General features: G+C 37.7%; 1 protein-coding gene across 1 annotated transcript in view; it reads left to right on the forward strand.

Moving 5' to 3' along the window:
• The window catches only part of LOC140165012 (uncharacterized), a 71,964-nt gene that overhangs the window by 13,484 nt on the left and 41,251 nt on the right, over positions 1-17,229 (forward strand). The window contains exons 6-8 of the mRNA XM_072188423.1: positions 2,916-3,073; positions 5,885-5,983; positions 9,459-9,557. Of these exons, the coding sequence (XP_072044524.1) occupies positions 2,916-3,073; positions 5,885-5,983; positions 9,459-9,557 (356 nt within the window). The remainder of the gene's footprint in view (positions 1-2,915; positions 3,074-5,884; positions 5,984-9,458; positions 9,558-17,229) is intronic.

Below are 17,229 nucleotides of genomic sequence, written 5' to 3' on the forward strand. Positions count from 1 at the left end.
ATATTACATTGTGAGCCAAAAAAGTGGAAATTATATTTTTCAGAGGTATTTTCCTCATAAAGGAGCGTTCAGATATACTTTGGTGGGGCTGGGGGCTGGGCACTTGGACATTTTTGGAGTCAAAACTGTTTTGACCTCTGAGAAAGGTTTTTTAACACAAGTCGATCTCCACATACATAAATGACAGCCAGTGAAAAAATTTTCACTGACCATCCAGGATTTGAACCTGGGACCTTTGGATCACCGGACCGATGCTCTGCTAACTGAGCTAATAGAGAGATTGCGAAGAGGCGTTCACTGCAAACGCCATATGGGTTACGTATTACGACATTGTGCGGTAGAACATCATAGTGCCGTTCACACCCAACAGCCAGTTTGTGTTGGTCCTAACGCTCGTCGTTCCTAGTATGTTCGTGATATAGCCTCACAAAGTCTGACCGGAGACTATATCTAAATGCAATTGAAATAAGCTCATGGTGGCGCTATGCTGAGACAAATATATCTAAAGATATAGGAAGCACCCATTGATTCACCTTGGGTGCATCGAACCAGAGAAGATGAGAATAGATTCTCTTCTTCTTTCTTTGAACCCACTTTCCTCGGTATTGATATGTAAATACGACTGGCTGTATTACTCTAAGCTTTCAGTCCAGATTAGCAATATTTGAGTTTTGCGGGCTCATTGGAAAATTAGTAGGCCTATTGTTCACACGTGTATGCTATTTGTCTAAATAAACGAAACAGAGTCTGGTGTTGGATGCCTCGGAAGTCGCCATGGTGTATATTATTCGAACAACAAGAAAGAAACCCCGTTATCATATAAATAGTACACTGTTGACTTATTAAAGCAAAATGAAAATAGATAAATTAACATGCCTAGCCCGATTACTATCCACCAAACACAAATATATTACAGAAAACGGGAAATGTCGGGTTAAAGGGTATGTAAGGGTCAAGGGTATATAAAAGGTTTTAATATAATGTCACGGTCCTCGGATCACCGCGCATGCGCAACCTGTCAGATCGCCACCAACGACTGGCGTACGTCACCAGTATCCAGCCGTTATTTGAGGGGTAAAGTCAAGCCCAATTTTTCTTGAGATATATTTGCACATTTCTATGCGGAGTTGATTTGAATTTTTGTTCGGAAATATTACCATTGAGCAGTTGAGTTTTCGACTGCTCTGAGCTCGTTCGCTCTGATTTCTTTCGCTCATTTCCGGGCTCATTTCATTTCATCATATCGTTGCTCGCTCTCTTCTGTTTTAATATGTTGCATTGTGTCATATTGACACACATAGAGAAATAAGAATAACTTATTGAAATTGTCAAATAACTCTTCTCTGTGTGTCAGATAAATCCGAGGGTTCTGTCCCCTCACCTTACCCATGGTGGCGCTATAAAACCAGTCTAGACCAGCCCGGGCCCGCTTCAATAATAACAGTCAAAAAGCCTTTTGTTCAACACTTGCTGCAAAGCATTCTAACATAATACACACAATGTTTGGTAAATGATATTTTACTCTAGCATTTCGAATTTTGGTTTAAAATGTTTTTTTTTTTTTTTCAGTATAACACGTTTTAAAAAGAGTTTTCAAGATTTTTATATAAACCGATATTGATATGTTATCAAAATGTTTAAACTAAAACCTAAAACATATGCATTATCATGTTTTAAAAACATTTTGGTGTTTGCTGAATAGTATCCATAAGCAAACACTTTTACAGCTGTTTAATGCAATGAAATAGCAATGGCGAAAAATGACGTTGCACGAACTGCTATCACCCATCCAAAACAGACAATTCTACCGCATTATGTCGTAAGACGTCACAATCTTGCCTGAAACGCCTCTTCGCAAGCTGATTTTTGGACGGCATTCTCCACACAGATTCGCGTCGAAAAAAAATCAAAATTTATTCACTTCTTCTTGTCTATACTAGGTCAAATTGTAACCCCCAAAATGGATTATATTACATGTCGGACTCTGCTTGTTCTATTTGGATACTATGATTCGCTTCATAACATGACAAACATAACATTTTTCTGCATTTTATAATGCATTTTTTGTCATTTTGGAACATCATTTTTTGCTACCAACTGCTTAGGGGCTGTGCAATAATTATGAGCAAGCGATTTTTGGCATATGGGGCGCCTTTTAAATAAAACGCGCTAAAAAGGCTCAGGAAAACGGTACGGAAACGCTGAAATATGCGAATGTTCCTGCTCGCTGCGCTCGCAACATGTATATAGACCATTTACGGTTTGGAAATTGGGATCCCCAAAATTTGGCATGTGCAAAGGGGGGGGGGGGCAAAGAATTTTTGGCGGTCCGAAAGGGGGTGGGCAAGCGGTTTTTGGCGTGCCCTTTGGCAATTTTGGCGAGCCGTTTGGAAATTTTACCCATAATTATTGCACAGCCCCTTACGGTAATTCCACAATTGACCAATTCACAATAGATTTCACCCTCTAGAGGGCATACTAACTGATTTTTGACTAATGTAGCTTGCCGTTGGCATTCCCGTATCACGTTTCACGTAAAGTTCGCAATCTCTCTATTGAGTCAGATGGAGAAGAGCAGTGATGTTATTATGTATAGGCATTCAGTTCAATCAATACCCACCCTCTATCATTTGCCTTCCTTGGAAAGATGTTGTTGAATGTTGGCACATAATTTTTTTATCATTCCATTTTTCGTATGATTTTTAAACTTTTCAATTATTTTTACGAAGGACCCAAAACAGTTTATGCTTAAATGTTGCAGTATTGTATGATATAAAAAAGCGAGAATGGTCTCCCATTGCAGGTGTGTCCTTGTTTGATAGTTCATCAGGTGTGTGTCCTCGTTTAGCACTGTAAACAAATAGAAGAAACAAAAAGCTAATTAAATTGGTGTTTGTGTTTCCTTTCTTTTAAAGGTCTAACACCATTTCAGAAAAGAGATGACATATCAACACAGGAACAACAAGCGCATGTAAACTGGAAACTTTGGACATATGCTAATAGGGGCAATCATGTCAAAGTTCAAGAATGCATTGACCTTGGTGGGCGACTTGATTGTTATTCAGGAAAAAATGTAAGTATGAGCTGAATTCCCAGGGTTGATTAACACAATAATATATAATTTGTCAAATTTTAATTTCATTCTTTCACAAAAAAATAAGATAATATTAATAATAAACCACTGCCAGTTAGGTTTGGTTTTTTTTCGAGGGTAACCCTACTGGTTTAGGATATGGATTTTCACTGCATCCATGCAAAAAAAAAAATTATTTTCAGCTCAAATATGAATAATTATAACGGTATGTAGGTGTACATGCAAATTGCATTGTGTGGTCCCGATGATCAATGATCGGGACCTGATCATTGTAAACAGTGAAACTTGCGAAGGTACATGTATGCCATATTATTGCTTCATTTTAGTTTATTTTGAGAAGTAACAGTGATTTTATGCCAATATAGTACTTGCATGTTATAGAAAGCGTGTACATAGCAGGAATATCACCTCAAATATCAGTAGCTATGTCCCGATTTTATTGAAGTGAAATTCCTGGCCCCAACCACAATAGTGAAAACATATCTTTTTCTCACAGCCTGAAGCTAGACAAACAATTTGGTACAAATTTCATTACAATCAGAGCAACTTTAATTTTTGACCCCTGTACAAATTCAAAATTGACCTTTCACACTTTTTGGCACATAACTCTGCAACCACAGGTTGTACACGCACAAAATTTATATTTTTGTGACAATTACAACCAGACGGATAAGGAGAGAAATCAGAGCATATTTAATTTTTAATAAGGCCAAAAAAAACAAACGTTTGTCTCAAAGCTCACAAGAAATTTAAAAACAAATGCGAAATGCAATTTTTTATTTTTTTATTCCCGACCTTTTTTCATGGTATTTTGAGAAAAAAGTCTGATTTTCGCTGATTTTTTTCTAAAAAAAACTATAAAAAAAAAAAAATTTGAAATAAAAAAAAATTCCGCATTTGTTTTTTGTCAAATCGTGGGATTTTACAAGCAGCAAGCTTTGAGGCGAACTTTTTTTTTTTTGGCCTAACGCTTGCTCAGTGCCTTTTTTGGATTCAGCACATCCAAATTAGTAAAGATACCTAGGTTATCAACTTTTACTAACATTTGTTACGAAACCTGAATTTTTGAAATTTTGTCTAGTCTAGAATAAACTAGGGCCTAAAAAATTTGTTTGATTGACGTATTAAACCTGATCGACCTTAAAAGTAGGCCTGACTTTTTTTTGGCCAAAAAAATAAATTAATTAAAAAAATAGAAATATTACATTCAATCTTAAAGGAGGATTTTGTGATCCTGGCATCCTCATTTTTAATGACATTTATCAATAGATATCCACGAAAAAAGCTTATTCCCAAAATTTCAGTTCCGATTTTGCGTTTGCGAGTTATGCATGATTATGTGTATTGCATTTCTCCATAGACCACCGTTGTAATTTCGTTCTGGTATACCAGAACGAAATTCAAATTTGACGATATTTTTGCTAAATGAATTAATCTGCAAGAAATTTTTGGTGCATAAACATTATGTAGCCAGAGGTTTCTAGTGGTATAAAAATCTCAACTTTTTGGAGAAAAGTGGGGGGATGAGGCTGTCGATCACGAAATGCCCTTTTTCACTAAAAAAAGAAGAAAAAAGTTCCAAGGCCTTTATCGCAATTTACAGCTTTAAAGGAGGATTTCGTGATCCTATCATCCTCTTTTATGAAATTTTTCAGTAGATATCCACAAAAAAAGCTTATTCCCAAAATTTGAGTTTGCGAGTTATGCATGATTTATATGTATTACACTGCTCCATAGGCCACTTTTGTAATTTCATTCTGGTATACCAGAACGAATATCAAATTTTACGATATTTTTGCACAACAAATTAATCTGCAAGAAATTTTTGGTACATTAACATGTAGCCAGAGCTTTCCAGTGGTATAAAAATCTCAACTTTTCTTGAAGAAAGTGGGGGGGGGGGGTGGATGAGGCTGTGGATCACAAAATGCCCTGTTAAAAGTCAAAAAAAAAAAAATCCCTACCTACCTTAATTTTGTTTTTATGTTTTGCCAAATGAAACACATTTTTTAGGCCTAGCTTTGCTCCGTTGTTTTTGATTACTAGCTTTTACCTTCTCCAATCTTTATTGCATTAATATGTATATATAAGTGATTGTGATGCAGGTGTCATGGGTAAAAAGAATCACAACTTTTTTTTAAAAGAAGGGAGATGAGATGTTATCTTTATAAAGGAAGGGAGATATTATGGGTTGTTTATGTATCAGGGGTGGTGCAATAATTATGTGTACCCTGGGGTGGTGCAATAATTATGTGTACCCTGGGTGAGTGAATTATAGGGGGAGCAAATATTTTTGGCAGGCCAAAAGGGATGGGGGGGGGGGGCAAGCAGTTTTTGGCAAGTCAAGAGGGGGGGTCAAGCAATTTTGGCAGGTCAAAGGGGGGGGCAGGCGATTTTGGCAGACCATTTTGAGAATTCACCACCCGGGGTACACATAATTATTACACCACCCCTCACATGTTTGCCCATCCCTAATAGAGTTATCAACAAAATGTTTATGAAGAAACCATATTGTGTTACCTGTCTTATTATAAGTTTAGCGATATTATTACTGTGAGCAGGAGCTGGAGGACATGCTTTGTGAGTACACCCATGCAAGGGTGTATCCGGAGCTGTGCAATAATTATGAGCCCTGGGGAGGGTAAAATGGGGGGGGGGGCAAAGAATTTTTGGCAGGCTGAGAGGGGGAAAGGCAATTTTTGGCACACATTTACAAGGCACCTTTGAAAAAGAAGTTGGAATTCTAATATAAAATTCTAATATAGATCGTTTAAACCACATCACTTTCAGAACGAAACCTCTCCACTGCATGAAGCTTCTGCAAATGCACGTACTGATGTATGCAGACTACTGTGTTCTAAAGCAGATGTAAATTGGCCTTCAAATACGGTAGGTCATAAGCTTTTTAAATGATTGTCAAACGTTTCTGCCAGTAGGCCTGCTGTATCATTTTAAGAGTACATGTAGAAAGTAATTTTGTTTTTGATGCATCATAATTTTGTAATGCATGTATTTTGAAATTTTGAAGGAAATAAAAGCATTTCTCAGTTATATTAAGACAGCCTTGAGGCCCTCATCAGTACTTGCTTCATATAGTCCATGAACTTTGACCTCTGGGGTCAGCACTGGCACATCGAGAAGCTATAATGGGGCATTGATCTACCAGGCGAGAGCACTCCCATATATTGGTATGCGTCATGTGCCTGTCAATTTACCCGCTTTTTTGAGGCAAATCTGCCAGCCCTTTTTCATCAGCTTACACCCAACCCCCTTTTTGTCTCGCCTGAACTTTGTTCAGGATGGGACTTAGTAATCACTATTTCTGTCGGTCCGTGTGTGTGGGGGTGTGTGTGTCGTGTGTGTGGATCTATGTGTGTCCGTCCGGAGCTGTATCTGGGGAACCGTAAGACTTACGGCGACGCTACTTGGTGGGAGGAAGGGTATCCATGTTTGCTCCGTAACCGTATGTTTTCGGTGAAAAATATGCTAATTAACATAGCTAATTTGCATAATTTATGCGAAAATCAGCGCAAATTGATAGCGGGGTTTGTGGACAGACTATCTCAAGATCCGTCGGGCGCATGGTAACGAAACCTGGTGGCAGCTATGATACACACCTGCTGATCACCTGATTAGTTTTTCGGCGAAAAGTATGCGCATTTAGTTGTTAATTTGCATAATTTATGCGGAACGATTCTACAAATATGGTTGGAAATCTAAAGAAATCCGCCTTGTGGAGCTGTATCTGGGGGATCCGTAAGATCCCTAAGCCCTATGATGATGAAACGTGGTAGGGGGTAGTTTGACCAGAGGATCTCAACCCGATTCGATTTTCAGCGCAAAATATGGTAATTAAGTACCTAATTTGCATAATTTATGCATAAAATGCAAAAACCTATTTTCTCGGAGACTTGGGTCGCACGTTCTTTAAACTTGGTGGGTGGGTGCATCTTCACTCCAGACAGAACAAGTTTGTATTGGTTAGTGTGTCAAGGTCACCCGAGGTCATCCAGGGGTCATCTGAGGTCAAATGACTAAAAACTGTCATATGGGCACGAAACTTGGTGGGTACGGTCAACATAACGTGGTAGGGGGCAGTATGACCAGAGGATCTCAACCCGATTCGATTTTCAGCGCAAAATATGGTAATTAAACAGGGAGCCCCACTTGCCCAGTTCTCCACAGAAGAACTCACTTACACCTGTTACTTTGATGACAGACAGAACAGAATTTACATGGATACATTTTAACCTTGACTAAATCCCTAAGGAACTTAGATCAAAAGCGGGGCTTCATCTTTAAGTACCTAATTTGCATAATTTTTTGCGTATTTGATGCATATCAAGCAAAAAACCCTTGTGAACAGCTTATCTGGAGATCTGTATGGGGTACAGTGACGTAACTTGGTGAGGAGTAGTGGGGCCAGAGGTTCTCGAGCTGATTAGATTTTGAGTGTAAAATATGGTAATTAAGTACCTAATTTGCATAATATATGCGTAATAAGCAAAATACCTTGTGAACAGATTATCTGGAGATCCGTATGGGGTACAGTGACGTAACTTGGTGGGGAGTTTTGCGAGGCCAGAGGTACTTGACCTGATTAGATTTTCAGCGCAACATACTTTATCCAATTTCGTGAGGTCAAAGGTCACATACAAGGTCAAAGGTCGACTGAGGTCACCAAATCTTTTAATAATTAATTTTCAACTGTGCATCACATATCCAAATAACAGCTTGATCGGTCATGTAATTAAGGAAATATGACGACTTTAAGATAGTCGCTTTCCATGTAAAGTATAGCAAAGTAGCGCATTCAATGAGTGATAACTCGTAAAGGAAGCATCTTCCTGTTTTGATTTATTTGATGAAATAGTTCTTTGGTATTGCCAAATTTGATTTTTCAGCGCAACATACTTTATCCAATTTCGTGAGGTCAAAGGTCACATACAAGGTCAAAGGTCAACTGAGGTCACCAAATCTTTTAATAATTAATTTTCAACTGTGCATCACATATCCAAATAACAGCTTGATCGGTCATGTAATTAATGAAATATGACGACTTTAAGATAGTCGCTTTCCATGTGAAGTATAGCAAAGTAGCACTTTCAATGAGTGATAACTCGTAAAGGAAGCATCTTTCTGTTTTGATTTATTTGATGAAATAGTTCTTTGGTTTTGCCAAATTTTTGGAAGGTCATTACGGGGTCATCCGAGGTCACTCAGGGGTCATCTGAGGTCAAGTTATTAAAAACTCGTATGGGCATGAAACTTGATGGGTACAGTCAACATTTCAAGCCAAATTTTTGGAAGTTCATTTTGGGGTCACCAGGGGTCATCTGAGGTCAAATTAGTAAAAACTGTCGTATGGGCATGAAACTTGGTGGGTACAGTCAACATTTAAAGCAAATTTTTGGAAGGTCATTTTGGGGTCACCAGGGGTCAACTGAGGTCAAATTAGTAAAAACTGTCGTATGGGCATGAAACTTGATGGGTACAGTCAACATTTAAAGCCAAATTTTTGGATGGTCATTTTGGGGTCACCAGGGGTCAACTGAGGTCAAATTAGTAAAAACTGTCGTATGGGCATGAAACTTGGTGGGTAGTCAACATAAATTTAAAGCAAATTTTTGGAAGGTCATTTTGGGGTCACCAGGGGTCAACTGAGGTCAAATTAGTAAAAACTGTCGTATGGGCATGAAACTTGATGGGTACAGTCAACATTTAAAGCCAAATTTTTGGAAGGTCATTTCGAGGCCACCAGGGGTCATCTGAGGTCAAATTAGTAGCAACTGTCGTATGGGCATGAAACTTAGCACAAGGGGTACAGTCAACATTTAGAGCCAAAATTTTAGAAGGTCATTTCAGGGCCACCAGGGGTCATCTGAGGTCATATTAGTAAAAACTGTTGCATGGGCATGAAACTTGGTGGGTACAGTACAGTTACCATCAGCCAGATAATCATGCCCAGCCGATAACCGCCAAATTCATTTACCTCTCTACCAACAGTTATCGCAAAAGCAGGCGGTCACAAAAGCAGGCGAGACTTGTGGTTCGAGAACCGCCTTGTTTAAGAAATTTACACTAAAAGAGAATTTTTTTTGTATGCTTCGCGTGCAAATTGTACAGAAAGTTATTTTTCACGGTCAATGACACCCAATTCTAATGACCCACATTTTCTTGGACCCACCACTGAATGACCCCTAGTGTCATACTCCGGTAGGCATAGGTACGTCACTTTCATATTCGAGTGCCCCCCTATCCCCCACCTCCCCTGGGCAAGAGGTTGCCTTAGTTCCTGATTAAAAGGCTGACAATATGCAAGATTATCGTGAGATTATTTTATCGTTCAACTATTTTTTTACAGGGAGGAGTTACACCTTTGATGTTTGCAGCAACATCTGGAAATTGGGCCACATATGATCTCTTAGTGAATTGTAAGGTGGACATTCACAAGGAAAATGTGGTGAGTTTACAGCGAGCTTTTTTTATATTGTTAAATTTCAGATTTAATATCAGTTATCTTATAGTGATAGACCTATATAGGTTGTGTCATCTGTAGACATTGTTTATATTATTAGCACCCTCACTTCTTTTGTATTTACTCTATTAAATGCCCTGGGGTGTGACATTTTCGAAATAGGGGGCGTTTATTAGAGGTCTTTTTTACAACAATAATTTCCGAAATTATAAGCTTAAAAATCATGCGGATATGACAATCTGAACTTAGGATCAACGACTTCCGGTTCACTTCCAGGTTTTGCGATGTCACTTACGACATATCGCAGCAATTATCAATCATTTGTGGACCATGATAAGCTTACTTGCACAAGGTAGTATGAAAATTTCAGCATTGTGTGGCCGAAATTGATCTATTTTTGCTGGAAAATTGATGGGGGCATTTTGCTAGAAAATTGATTGGGGAATAAATATGGTGTACTCAATAACAAAATAAAATTACTCTGGGAGATTTCAAAGTCATAATCAACCTTTCAAACTTATCTTAGACAAATGTACCTAAAATAAATTAATAACAGAGCCAGAAGTTTAGGAAAATGCATGGTCATGAGTTCATGACTCATAATATACATAGGCCTATGGCTAATTTCTTTTTTCAAAGTAAGAATGTTGCAGTAGTGCTTAAAAGTATAGCTTTTTTTAGCCAAGAAAAAAATTGTGTAAACTGTATTTAAGGCATGTAGCTGTTAAAGTGACACTCTCCGTCGAGTTTTTTGATAAATTCATTAATTTCTCAAAAAGTAAAAATAACAGTTTAACAAATAATAGTTCAAATGAAAGCCATTATTGGGGGCATAATTATCGTATCATTAAAATAGGTCTGACACCAATTAAAACATGTGTTTTGATGTCCCAAGTTCATAGTAAAATATGCTCACGCTCTTTTTTACAGATGGCCTGGAATTTCATATTTCGGTTGCAGCGATTGCCCAAAACTAGGTGGTATGCTTATGAAAAGCGTTTCCGCTTGGAATGTAGATAGTTATTGTTGCTATTACTGTTCGCGATTTTAATTTATGCATTCTTTAGCCGACAATTTTCAATGCATTTTACACACTCAAAATGTCGCTCGCGTAAATACTGATATTTTAAACAGTATCCGTTTTTTAAACTAAACTACTGTCCACATTAGTTCCCAAGACTTTGATGAAAACATAGATACCAAATCAGACTGCATGTGACCCTTACCAAACATGAATGCCTATTTGGCATTCTGTAGCTATTCGCCAAGCCCTCGAGTGCTAAGGATAGCGGTACTAGGTGGTCACTAGCACTCAGCAGCTAATGAATGCCTATAGAGCTGGTTCACAGGCATTCTGAATGCCTCACAAGAATGCTACGATAACATATTTACTCATTAAGCCCTCATTAAAGCTCAATCTATTAACTTAGGCATTCAGTAACTTAGGCATTCCTAGTGGTTCTAGGATTAGGCGGTTTGCTATAGGCACTCAGTGGCATTCGGATAAGTCATAGGCATTCCACTGAAAAAATTCTAAGTATTAGGCATTCGGTTTAAAAATTTCTAATAGGCATTCGGTTTAAAAATTTCTAAGTAATAGGCATTCCATTCAATTAGGCATTCTGCTAATAGCCTTGACTAGCATTCCTTAGTGGTTGACCCAAGGGTCAAACAGGTGCATGATGGGAATATATTTCTAACTGCCATTTTGAACTGGTGTGAATGCAGAGATGATGGAATCTTTATCCTTTCATGTTTCCAGCTTTATTATAGGCCGTATTTGTCCACTTTTTACATTTGGGATGTTACATGACAATGCATATTATGTGGACAACATCATACATGTATATATGTGATCCATGTAGTTATCTTTGTGTGCAATAATATGCCACAATGATGGATGGTGTATATAGGTAAGCTTAAATATGACTAGATGTAATGTAGGCAGTTTCTTGAAATATGAAATGGTCTGGTGCTAGGAAGGAGGAGCTAGTTAGTATATTGGGGCATTATTATTGATAATAATAATAGTGTACATTTATACCACACACAAATACACTAAAAAGCACTCATATGGCGCAAGAAGAGCTCAAGCAGAGCAATGAAACCTCAATGAAACCAATTAAACAACAACAAATTATATCATTATGTAGCTATAATTATTTTGTGTACATATTTATAAAACACACTGATCCCAGTGGGCGCACCTAACATTGAAATCACGTTGAAATATCGATGTCGACTGGTTGAAATCAGGTTGTATTTGCAAATGAACTTCAACCTGATTTCAACCCCCTTAATTTTTGCATTGAAAGTTGGTTGAAATTAGGTTGAAATTTCAATGTGGTATCAATTAACGTTGAAATTTCAACATGATATCAACTAACCGTTAGGTTGAAATCAGGTTAGGTTGAAACTTCGATGTTGTTTCAACGTTAAAACGTCAAAATCCTAACCTGTGCCCACTGGGATATGTTACTCAATTTATCATTATGAATTTGATGCAATTTAGTGGCTCTTGCTGATGCACATGGCTATATACTTGCTGATATATTCAAGTTCAATTTGTGCATATTCTTAATCCTTACTCTCCTAGAATTCCTATAGCAAGCCCTATAAGATAGGGGTTTAAGTGCTATTTTTTGAAGGAAAAAATGTGGGAAATCATATGGAAAAGTATTATCATGAGCCTCATTTGATCTGATAAAGCATCTCTGCTCGACAAAGATAGAGGACAGATGCTGTACTGAACTAAAATGCCTCTGCGTCGGTCACAATGGATACAAAATGGAGTATATTCTGGGCTTACCATGTTTGATTTTCTGCAGTGCATTCTATTTCTCACTCTCGTAGAATTGCTTAGCCAAAATAGCTATATAATTATATGTTTCGATTGCCTCACCTGTAGGTGGTTGGAATACCTACATGTATATGCAGTTGGAATACCTATAGGTGGTTGGAATGCCTATAGGCGGTTGGAATGCTTCCTAGGCGATTGGAAATTTCTTTGGCGGTTGGAGTGCTTCATAAGCGGTTGGAATGCCACCAAGTGGTTCGAGGGCCTAGCTCATTTACATATTTCGCCTCTGAGGAGGGCTTATGAACCACTTAAGAACGCTTACGAACCACTTATAGCGGTTGAGGGCTAATTAAGTGGTTCGAGTGCTAACCTGTAGGCGGTTGGAATGCTTCTGAGGCGGTTGGTATGCTTCCTAATGGTTGGAATGCTTCCTAGGCGGTTGGAATGCTTACAAAGCGGTTGAATGCTTCCTAGGTGGTTTAAATGCTAGGCGGTTTGAATGCCTCCTTGGTGGTTCGAATGCCTCCTTAGTGGTTCGAGTGCTTAGCTCATTTACATATTTCGCCTCTGAGGAGGGCTTATGAACCACTTATGAACCACTACAAGCGGTTGAGGGCTAGCAAACAGGCGGTTGAGTGCTAACAACCGCCTATTAACTCAATGTTACAGTATTGGAGGCATTCACCATTTAGGCATTCATTACTGGTTCTTTACCATTCAATGGAATGCCTAGTGAGTGCTAGGGAATGCTAGTTTTTTAGGTAAGGGGACGAACAGATTTTAAACTAGAATTGAAAGAACCAGCGTATGCCCTATGAAAATGCTGTTTCGTAATAAATCGTGTTGTGATAAAAAGAGGGAATTTTGGACATCCTTTTGGCTGTTTTTTATACCAAGGAAATGCGTGACCTATCCCAAACTTCTCATGTAGCCTTGACTTAATGTCCGTGACTGTTTGATATTATTGAATTTAGACGATTTGAACTATTTACTTACATTTAACCCGATGTTTGGCCAGAGAATGTTGTATTATATTCCAAAGATGGCGACAGCTACAGACTCACTTTAAACCAGTAAAAAGGACACGTTTCTGCTCAGATGTTTCAGAGTTTGAGACCATATATTCACGGTTTTCCTATTACAATTCAAACCTATGACAAATTTGGCTGGGTTGCGATATGCGATTTTTCATCCTGATGTGGTAGTGATGTCAGTACAGTGAGCATTTAATTGGGCACAGCCAAATAATTACTAGCGTTCGGTCAAAGCGCTGGTGTACACATGCACACGCTTAATACGCCACATAGATGCGCGCGCGAAACAGCTGCTTCAACGCGTTGACGTTGACTGCCACATCAGGGTGAAAAATGGTAGGCCTACATGTATGACTATAAAACCTCAAACACGCCCCTCGATAAAGGTTGGCAAATGAAGGAGGCGGCAGTTTAGTGAATATGCGAGTGCAAGCGCCGCCCTAACCGTTAAAGGTTTCGCATACCGAATATAGGTTTATATCATGGCCTCTAGGCCTCATGGTTTATTTTTCTAAAAGAAAGCATAATCAATTGAGAAGGGAATGGATATTGCCATAATAATATCAAAGTTAATACTTGTCGTCCATAACAAGAAGGAATGCATCACGATTGTATAATATCCAGCTTTGGTATTTCATTTGATTACACTAAACATATGAAGCTTTATCTTTACTAGATTTATGCACTGAACATTTGCAGACCAGGCCTTCTACATGTAGTGAGCACCACATTAGATTGTGTTTACACGAAATATTTATAAAATAAATAAATAACATGAATCCATATAAGATTTATATAGTGCACCAGAGGATACAAAGCGCTGTAATTTCGCTGCTACTAGTGAATTATCAGAATCAGATATCATCAACTATGCCGATTGTAGCCGATTAGATTGTAGGCCCATTCTCCGATAAAGCGTCCAAGTTTGGTCTCGCAAATTGCAAAATTCCAACCACGAAGAATTCATGAAAATCATTCAGAATCGTAAACTTTAATAGTTTCAGAGCACAAAACAACGCATGGGTGATTTTTCAACAATACTTAATTTTTGAGCAATATTACTTATGCGCATTGGTGGTAACGTATCAGTGGTAACGTATCTGTGAAGCCTTTTCACACTTTTGTCTTAATCGTGCAAGTGTAAAAACTTACCGTCTTAATACTCATACTTGATCAGTCATCACCCAAAGTACTAAAGTCTGGCATGGTATTTGGCTTCATTTATCACAGCGTTTTTTCCGAGGGGAGTAGAATTTAGGTCACGTATCTGTGACGACATGAGCGTAACGTCAGGATTTTTTGCCATTAATAGACCTGATTTTTTTAACTTTGAAACCATTGTGTTATGTACCACATATATAATATAACTATGGAGCCTGCTTGATCCATCACATATGAGAACATTCATATAGCTAGTTATTTTGACAGATTGCTATGCATTAGAAATATGGTAACGATCTGTGAACAATATTGGCGACATAGTCTCAAAGACCTGTTGGAAAAATTTAATAACCTGTGTTGTGATGTTTTATACTTTATAATTAGGGCATGATACCAGCTAATGAAAAGTACCTATAATCCATTATTATGCGCATGTATAGCGAACAGGGACACATTATACGGAACGCACCTTGGCTGGCGACATGGAGGAAAACAATGGATATGCATAATCAGCTTTATTGTTTTATACTTTCTAGGCATGTTAGAGCCTCTAGCCCCACACATTTTAGAAAGCAACTCCTAAGTATTAGTTGTATTAAAAAAGGTCATTTCTTTCTGACGAAACAAGTCTGAATACGACTTGAAACTATTGGCGACACAAATTTGGCTTTTTGAACGCTTTATCGGAGAATGTGCCTGTACCAACATCCACTTATATCTCAGCAGTTCCCCAAAGTCCATTGGATGAAGAAAGATGTGAGCGGTATGAAATAATAAATGTCGCCTCCTAGAAATATCCTAGATCACCAGCTTGGATGATAAAATATTATCTAGAAACACGCATCTGTTTTTCAAGGTCTCCCTTTCATCTATTGACCTTAAAGAAAGGATTACAATTATTGAATAGAGTCCATGACCTGACGCAACGCATTATTAATGAGTAGCTATTAGGGACAGTCATGATGTTATGGTTGAGCGAGCAGCGTATGACCACTACACAGGTCAATGGCCTGATTGCGATCTGGTGGGTTTTTTAAAAGCACGGTCCCTGAACTACGGTGTACCATGAGGGACATGCAAACTTAAAATAATTTTTCACAAACTCAAATATTTTTTTGCAAACTGAAATGATTTTCTACAAACTCAAATATTTTTTTACAAACTCTAATAATTTTCACGAGAGAGCAAGACTCCCAGCGAGACTCAGGCTATCGAGATTGAGTCTATGCGCGATGCGATATTTTTTAATTTTTTAAAGAAGGGTCTTAGACCGCTCGGCCACACGACTTGTTGGTATCCATCTTGAATTTTTTTAACATATAATCGCAACCTCAACATAGGCTTACCACGTGGCAAGCAAAGGCAGAAAACGTACCATATTTTGGAATTTTATTTGCTTAAAAACATTAATGTGTATTAATAGCGCCCAATTGTTGTTAAGGAGGCTGTGTACTCTCAGACATGCATGTAGTAAAAGTGCAATAACTTTGTAATTATTCGCACAAGACATATAAAAGTATACATTTGTATCAAGGCAAGACATCAATAAATCTTAATATAAATACAGATTTGGGGTAAAAACAACAATTCTGAAGAAAATCACAAAAAAGTGAGTTTTTGGCAATATTTGTTAGGTACATCATAACAAAAAAACACTCTTTCCAAAATATTTTATTTTGTTTTTAGCTCAAACTTGAGGCTCCATTCCAAAAGCGGTTTTTTTATATTTTTTTAAATATCAATTGGCCTTATATTTTGAGATATTGACCATATAAGACATCAAATTGAACTTTTTAAAATTCACAAACGCCTATTTGCACAAAATGATGCCTAAAATCGGAAATAGACACAGTCTATAGTGTGATTAGAACATTATTGTCTGGTGATCATTATAGTATGATCAGTACGAAAAATCCAGATTTTCAAAATTTAAAAGAACCACTTTTTAGCGGGAATTTTCGTAAGTTACACAGCTGAAGTTATGAAAGGGTTGAAAGACTACAATATTATGGCATAAACAAGAATATGTTCGATTGGTCTTTGTTCCTATAGGCTGTACCCTTAAAGCATGTGTTCATGCATTCTTATACAGTAAACAGTCCAACAGTACACTCTTGCACAGTTCTAGCTACTCTTTTGTATACTCTTAAAGAATTGGTGACGTGAAAGGTTAGGAAATGCCATTGATCATATTGAATTTTGCCAGAATTAAGGCCACCGGCTGTTTGTTTGTCTACATCCAACTGACCCTTATTTTTTGCAGAAGAATACTAATCCTAATTTTGAAAATTGCAGAAAGAGTGGTTTTTTTTCTTTCACAATTTTGTGTGTATCCTGATGACAACAAACAACAGTTTCTTTGCACTGCTGAACTGTTTAAAACATGAAAATATCCTAATTCACACCAATTTGAGCTAGTATGCAGCTGTTGAAGAACAATAACCTTATTTTTTTTACATTTCAGACATTGGGTCACATGACACTATCATTCACTAAATCAGAAGATCATCAAAACTCAGATTTGTTTGCATTTTTGTAAAGAGAAATTATGGGTGTGCTACCCTGCAAGTGATAAGACTGTACACCACCTAATAATATGGAAAATGTCATATTTTGGTCCAGGTGGGGGGGGTGTCAATAGACACTTGTAGCTACATGCAAT

This window comes from Amphiura filiformis, chromosome 11 (assembly GCF_039555335.1).
Source record: "Amphiura filiformis chromosome 11, Afil_fr2py, whole genome shotgun sequence".
Lineage (NCBI taxonomy): Eukaryota > Metazoa > Echinodermata > Ophiuroidea > Amphilepidida > Amphiuridae > Amphiura > Amphiura filiformis.